The 8,042-nt window shown below is 45.7% G+C and overlaps 1 protein-coding gene across 1 annotated transcript in view; it reads right to left on the reverse strand.

Annotated features, from left to right (window-relative positions):
- Positions 1-8,042, reverse strand: part of nkain2 (sodium/potassium transporting ATPase interacting 2) — a 142,929-nt gene that overhangs the window by 46,574 nt on the left and 88,313 nt on the right. The window contains 1 exon segment of the mRNA XM_056294882.1: positions 7,628-7,708. Within this exon segment, the coding sequence (XP_056150857.1) occupies positions 7,628-7,708 (81 nt within the window).

Below are 8,042 nucleotides of genomic sequence, written 5' to 3' on the forward strand. Positions count from 1 at the left end.
GAATGTAAACCAAGTCTTTTGGGTGGTAGGGTGTCACAGGCTTTAAAGAGACAACAAAAGCACACAACTGGCCTGACTCTTGTCTTTCTGAATGCAGAACTTTTTTGTGGGGGGGGTTCCCCCCTTTTTTCTCCTCAGTTGTATCTGGCCAATTACTCCACTCTTCTGAGCTGTTCTGGTTGCTGCTCCACTCTCTCTGCCAATCCGGGGAGGGCTGCAGACTACCACATGCCTCCTTTGATACTTGTGGAGTCACCAGCCGCTTCTTTTCACCTGACAGTGAGGAATTTCTCCAGGGGGATGTAGCACGTGGGATAATGGCACTATTCCCCCCAACTCCTGACCAACCAGAAGAGGTGCTAGTGCAGTGACCAGGACACATACCCACATCTGGATTCCCACCCAAAGACACGGCCAATTGTGTCTGTAGGGACACCCGACTAAGCTTGAGGTAACACGGGGATCTGAACAGGCGATCCCCGTGTTGGAAGGCAACTGAATAGACCGCTACGCTACCCGGACGCCCTGAATGCAGAAATCTTGGGGTGGGCTGGAGAAGTGAGGTAGTTTCACTTTGTTCGAATTGCTGCAATTCACCAACCCCCACTGATGTTCACTGATCATGTCATGCTTAAGGAAGGGAAAGCTGAATTTTTGATCAAACTGATTAAAAGTTATTTGGCTCCCATCCTTTTTAGATCGTGGTGTGAATATTTCAGCCAAGGAAAACTCGGAATAACATTAAACCGTATAAAAATGTCCAACTACTGACTAAGTGTGTGAGCAGGCCTTTCCTCACCTGCTCACCTTCCTGACGAAGCCTCAGGATCAGTCTGGCAATCAGCTCACACTGCCGGCTCTGTGCATGTACAACACTATCTGTTATCGGGCCTGAACATGGATTAAGTGTTGGCATTGGAAGATTCCCCTGCAGTACAAAAATATAATATGAGAAACAACTTGTACCGCACCAGATATCAAAGCAAACCTGATTTACTGACTTTTCCATCCAATAAAAAGATGTTAAATCTCTTAAATGGTGGGAAAAAGGGAATCTACCCTACAAAGATGAAACGACTCATTCTGTAACTGCTACAGATAAGCTTAAGAATCCAGTGTTGGCAAATAAATAACGCTTTGTACTCTAAACTGGGTGCAGCTGTGGTAGATGCACTGTCTTTCAGTAGTGAAGGGATGTCTGACATCCTGACACGTCTTTAAAAGAAAAAAGAAACATCTCCCTGTTACAGGCTGTTACAGCACAGTGGAGGACAGTAGAGAGCATGGAGGTCAGACTCGAATTTAACACACTATGGAGAGGAAAAGCTCATAAATTGCAGGAGAAGTGAGCAAGAGAGGGAGAATGGAGGAAGAGAGAGGTGATTTGAAAACATGAGGCTGTCGGGGGGAAGAGAGACAGGGGTATAGATAGGAAGGGGGAGAGAAAGGGGGAGGAAGAGGAAATGAGGAAAGTCAAAAAACGAGCGAGAGAGAGCGATAGACAGTAAGATGGAGAGAGAGCGAGAGAGAGAGAGCGCGTGCAAGGGGCAAATTTGCATGGTACTTTTTCAAAACAACATGAAAAAGACTTGATTATGAAAAGATGGAGATGAAGAGAGGAAAGCAGAGAGAGAGGACAGGGAGCAAGGGAGAAAGGGGTGGGGGCAGTGGGAGTGTGAGGGAGGAAGAGGAAAACAGGAGGAAAAAGACCAAGAGAGCAGAGATGGAAGCATAGTGACAGGGTGGAGAGATTTGCTTCCAAATCAGAGCATACTTGTATTATCTTGATCACAGTGCACACTGTTGAAACCTTATCAAACTCCAAATAGCTATTTTCATCTAAGTAGTATGAAGGATGCGAAGACAAATAGTTGGTGCCTGGACAAGGGGGGGGGGGGGGGACATCACACTGGGATGCACATTCATCTCCAAGCTTTGATACTGAGCCAAACCATGCACTTAATCAACCAAATATCTTGAACACCCTGTTTGTATTTTAGTTGGCCCATCATGATGTTGGATCATTCAACTGTTAAATGGTGAAAACGAGGATTTTTCTCCATTAATAAATATTTACTCCATCCATCCAAACCATGTAGTCAGGTTGCATAATACTACCTGGCATCTTTACCATGGTTGGAGATGCTCTCCATATACAGCTGTTGACATTTTTGACCAGGTGCAATGGACAACGGTGCAGTGGCAAAACAGGAAAATGATTGAAAAATGACGATTCTACAATCAACATTACAGTACAACAGCATTCACATATAGTTTGATATATAGTTTGTACTCTATTAGATTGCCTGTGTTAGCTTTTTGTTCAAGGATTCCATTTTTATATGGGTGTGAATTGTTTACTGCTGAGTTGAAGGCACACAAGAGAAAATGGCTGCTACACCTTGTTTGTAGTTCTTACTGCCCGAGGGACAGATCGAGGAAATAATGGATTTCCACTTCAAAAATATGTTGCACCCCTCCGAGAATCACCACCTTAACATGGTGGAGGGGTTTGGGTGTCCCAGTGATCCTGGGGAGCTGTGTTGTTGGGGGCAATAGCTCCTGGTAGGGTCTCCAAAGACAAATTGATCTCAGGGGAGGGGCCAGACTAAGAGTGACTCCCAAGAAACCCGATGAATTTACAACAGCAGAGCCACAGCACCTCGCCCGGAAAAGGCAAACCAGGGACCCCTCCTGGAGCCAGAGCTGGGAAAAGAGCTCGCTGGCGAGCCTCTGGTGGCTGGGCCTTGGCCCATGGGACCCAGTCGGGCCCAGCCCAAAAATCAACATGGAGCCGCCATCCCATGGACCCACCACCTGCAGGGATGAGGATTGGGGTAGGGTGCAATGCAAACTGGGTGGCAGGCAAAGGCGGCAGGGAAGGAGCCTGAGCTGGTGCAGGAGGTGGAGCAGTACCAACTAGATATAGTTGGGCTCACCTCCACACATAGCATGAACTCTGGTACCAAATTTCTGGAGAGGGGCTGGACTCTTTACTTTTCCGAAGTTGGCCAAGGTGGCAGGTGCCGGGCGGGTGTGGGGATACTCACAAGTCCCTGGTTGAGCGCCGCTGTGTTGGAGTTCTCCCCAGGGAATGAGAGGGCCACCTCTATGCAACTGCGAGTCGCTGGGGACAATGCTCTCACTGTTGTGTGTGCTTATGCACCAAATAGCAGTTTGGAGTATCCGGCCTTCTTGGAGTCTCTGGGTGGTGTCCTGGATAGGGTTCCGCCTGGGGACTCTATAGTTCTGCTGAGGGACTTCAATGCTCACAGGGCAACGATGGAGAAACCTGGAGGGGCGTGATTGGGAGGAACAGCCTCCCCAATTGGAACCTGAGCAGTACCTTGCTTTTGGAGTTCTGTGCGAGTCATGGATTGGCCATAATAAACACCATGTTCAAACATAAGGTAGTTCATAAGTGTACTTGGTACCAGAACACTTTAGGCTGAAGATCAATGATATACTTTGTGGTTGTATCATCAGATCTGCAGCCATATGTTTAGGAAACTCGGGTGAAGAGAGGAGCAGAGCTGTCAACTGATCACCACCTAGTGGTGAGTTGGATCAGATGGCGGGGAAGGCTGCTGGACAGACCTGGCAAACCTAAACGTGTAGTGAGGGTGAACTGGGAATGTCTGGCGGAAGTCCCTGTCCATGAAGTCTTCAACTCCCACCTCCACAAGAAGTTCTCATGTATCCTGAGGGGGGCTGGGGACATGGAGTCTGAGTGGGCCATGTTCAGAGCCTCTATTACAGATGCAGCAGGTAGGAGCTGTGGTCATAAGGTCATCGGTGCCTGTTGAGGTGGCAACCCAAGAACCTGCTGGTGGACATCAGCAGTGAGGGAAGCCGTCAGGCTGAAGAAGGAGGCCTTTCAGGCTTGGTTGGCCCAGGGGTCTCCTGAAGCAGCAGACAGGTACCAGAAGGGCTGCGGCTGCAGCAGTTGTGGAAGCAAAAACTCGGGTGTGGGTGGTGTTTGGTGAGGCTATGTAGAGTCTGCAACGGTGTGCACAAAAATTGCAGGTCACCCTGGAGAGTCGGCTCACATCATCTCATATTGTCCTGGAGTTCAAGATTCAAATCGCTTGCCACCTGAGCATGCCTACGACCGGTTGAAGCCATCATGATACAATCAAACATGGATGAGTCTGGGCTCATTGGCAGGCGTGTGCGTCTCTATGACTGCAGTCGTAACCAGGATGCTTGTCTACGACTGTAATCTTCCGTCTTCAGCCGCTAGATATGCGATGCTGTGTCCTCTGGTGTGTGTTTCCCAGCCTTCCTTCTGAACCTGGCAATGCTGAGGGGATTTTGCATTATGAAACTGAAGCAATGATTGACAACATCCTCCCAGACTGACACGTTTTTTGTTTTGTTTGTTTTTTTCCCCAACACATGCTCCTGTGTAAAAGTAACCCTCAGGTCAGCAAACAAGCATCTCATTTGTATCCAGACAGGTGGTGGGGGAAGGTTTCTCTCCCCTCCATTGGTAAATGGGTCAAGGTTAGCACGCCTTTGGGCTGGACAGCCGAACCTGGCATGGCCGTGAAAGCAGCTGTTCGGCGTCTGGATCCACATTTGCATGTGTTTCTCACCGATTGGTCAGGAGTCCACTGATGCAGGTGCTGGTAAATCAACTGATTAGCTGGGCCTTGTAATGAAGCAGCTGTGTTGATTATGGACACGACATGGGCCGGTGTTTGCACTGCCACGCTAACGTATTCATTAAATCCAGAGGTCACGAAATACTAGTGTAGAAAAATGGAAATAAACTTTTCTCCAACACAATTATTTGCATATGCTACTGAATGAGATATATTTATATACTGTAATTTCCACTTCATTATTTATTATCTGTGCTCTAGCTGGAAAATTCCCCAATCAACAACCTCCAGCCCAGACAACGTTCATCTATAAATACACTGCATAATGAACTGAGAATACATAAACATTTATAAGGTTCACAGGGCTTTTAGAATATATTTAATTACTTAAAATATGCAGGCTAGTTTCTTTGTTAATAATTTTGGTGTCACTTTTGGTCTTCCTCATTTCTGAATGCTCAGTTGAATATGGTCATTATCAGTACGTATGGAAACGGTTTATCTTCATGGTGTTTAATTTCAGCAAAAAACAGGCTATTTTGTCTTTCGATGTTTCTCTCTCTCTCCACAACTGCAGCCTTTTATCTCCTATGTAACATAGTTTGCAGATTAGTATGCAAATTAGTTGACGGTGTAATCTAGAGAATTCAAGCAATTTCTGGGGCAGCCGATGGCTAGTCGCTTACAGAGGAGTTGGCAGCACTGCTCGCAACTCTGAAGCAAAATATGCCCATAAAAGCTTCATGCCTACTGAACACAGAAATAAGGCCGCATGTCTGCTGGAGACCGGTTTCAAAGAAACAGCACTCTTTCTGGAAGCTGGCCCTTGGACAGCGTTGTGTGAAAAGCAGGTGCGGGATGCTGGGAGTTGATGCTCGGTAACTGTTGCTATGCAGTGAGAAGATTCACGGCGAAAAAAAAAATCTTCATGCTTTCTCTATTCATATTGTGAAAATATGCATATATAAAATGTCAAATAAACAGGGATTTTCTGTTTTCAGCAGTATTCATTGATTCACTTGGTTGACCCCCCCCCCCCTTTTTCTCCTCAATTGTATCCGGCCAATTATCTCACTCTTCCGAGCCCTCCTGGTCGCTGCTCCATCCCCTCTGCTGAGCCGGGGAGGGCTGCAGACTACCACATGCCTCCTCCGATACATGTGGAGTTGCCAACTGCCTTTTTCACCTGACAGTGAGGAGTTTCACCAGGGGGAGGTAGCAGGTGGGAGGATCACGCTATTCCCCCCAGTTCCCCCTACCGCCTCGAACAGGCGCCCCAACCGACCAGAGGAGGTGCTAGTGCAGTGACCAGGGACACATACACACATCCGACTTCCCACCTGAAGATATGGCCAATTGTATCTGTAGGGATGCCCGACCTAGCTGGAGGTAACACAGGGATTCGAACCCCGTGTTGGCAGGCAACGGAATAGACCACTTTCTGGACACCCCACACTTTGTCAATTTTAAATGTTGTGTCTCCTCTCTACTGTGATAAAAGTAGATCTATCTTTCGTTTCCTCTCTGGTCCCGCCTCTCCTTCATTCTGATTGGTTGAAGTGACAGCTGTGTGCTTCAGAAAAAAAGGTGAAAGTGTTTGGATTTTGAAAAGAGATAGAGCTCTCACGCCACTAAGCTCCACAAAGACGTCAGGTCTCAAAGAGCGACCGTTCCATGGAAAACTACAAAAATACAGGAAGCACATTTTTACAGGTCTGGGGTGGACACATAGCCTAAGTCTACCAAATGTAATGGCACCATGTGCTAATTTGACTGGACTCAATTACAGTCATGCTTTGGATATGCTTCTTTCTTTTTTTACATGGTGATGGTGGTCGCATGGCTCAGGTCCTGGGCTGTTCTGGTGGCATCTGGACACTGCTTGGTATCCTGCTCATCATATTCTTCATATATATTTTATAATTACATTATAATTTTGATATCCTCTTTCAATGTTGTATTCTGTAAATAGTGTAAACACATCCATTGCCCGTCTGTCCGTCTTGGGAGAGAGATCCCTCCTCTGTTGCTCTCCCTGAGATTTCTTCCCGTTTTTTCTCTCTGTTAAAGGTTGTTTTTTTTAGGGAGTTTCCTTACCCAATGTGAGGGTCTAAGGACAGGATGTTGTGTTGCTGTAAAGCCCCTTGAGGCAAATTTGTGATAATGGACTATACAAATAAAATTGACTTGACCTGACTTGGCTCTATGACACTGTGTGTCCTTGTTGGGGATTTTACTAACATCGCAATTATTGACTATAATAACACTTTAGTGAGTCAGGATTTGGAGATGGAGAAGCGGAGTACACACGGAGGTCAGTGGAGGTCAGAGTAGCACAGAATATTTAAAAAATGTGGGCAAACTCAAAGCATAGATATGCCCAGAATACTATTAGAGTGCGTATGATTGAATGGCTAAAACGATCAATATACTATACATCAGGGTCGTGACTAACAACTGCAATTCGATTTGTGAGATGCCACAGTGATGTAAGACAGAGACGCACAAAAATACATCACCGAGTTACATCAATGACAACGCTCCAAGAGAGCGCAGCGCTCTGCAGAGAAATATTAGCCATAATCAGCCCTCACATCCGCTGCTCAGCAATTGCTTATAGTACTTAGCCCTAATCAGTCCTGATTAAATTTGTCCAAATAGATTAAGGGATAAATCTCTCCTGTCCTCTTTCTATTTTATACCCAGTCAACACTATAGTAGGTTTGAAAATCAATTTAGTTCCCAAGATAATTCCAGCTTTGTCAGCAAGTGATATGAAACTGCAGTTGAAATAATTAGTAGGTGTTCATTTCATAAATCATGCCAGTTATTTTTGATGCTTATAAAAAAGTAATGAAATGACATTATAATCATTAGGTTAGCCAAATTAAAATGGCATTTAAGTCGAGAAAAAAAAGGACAAAGAAATGAAATTAGTCATCAGTGAACCAGGCCCCATGCACCAAGTGTGATGCAACGTCTACGAAATGTGTGGAGCAAATTATAGAAAGATGTCTTACTTTGGACAAGTCTCCAACCTCCAGATAAAAGCAGATGATGAAGACATTCCAGGTCATCCACACAACCAGCCACGCTGCATACTGGGGAGAGAGAGAGAGAGCAAGAGAGAGATGGGTGAAAGGTAGAAAACATTTGACTCTTAACAAGACAGCGAGGGGAGAACGAGCTGCAGGGAAGCTTTGCGGAGAAATAAAAGCATCAGAACAAAAAAAATACCCCAATAGAATCAGAAAGGAACAAAAGAGAGAAAAAGACAGGTGCAGAGAGAGAAGAAGGTGACAAAATGTAGAAGAAAAAAAAGACAGGGAGCAGACAGACTTAGAAGCAGAGATTGAAAAAAAAAGAAGAAAACTTTCTTCTTCATTCGCAGTAGAAACTGTGTGATTGTGATGGCGAGGAGGAAAATCTGTTGTG

The sequence above is a fragment of the Lampris incognitus genome, chromosome 15 (genome assembly GCF_029633865.1).
Source record: "Lampris incognitus isolate fLamInc1 chromosome 15, fLamInc1.hap2, whole genome shotgun sequence".
Taxonomy (NCBI): Eukaryota; Metazoa; Chordata; class Actinopteri; order Lampriformes; family Lampridae; genus Lampris; species Lampris incognitus.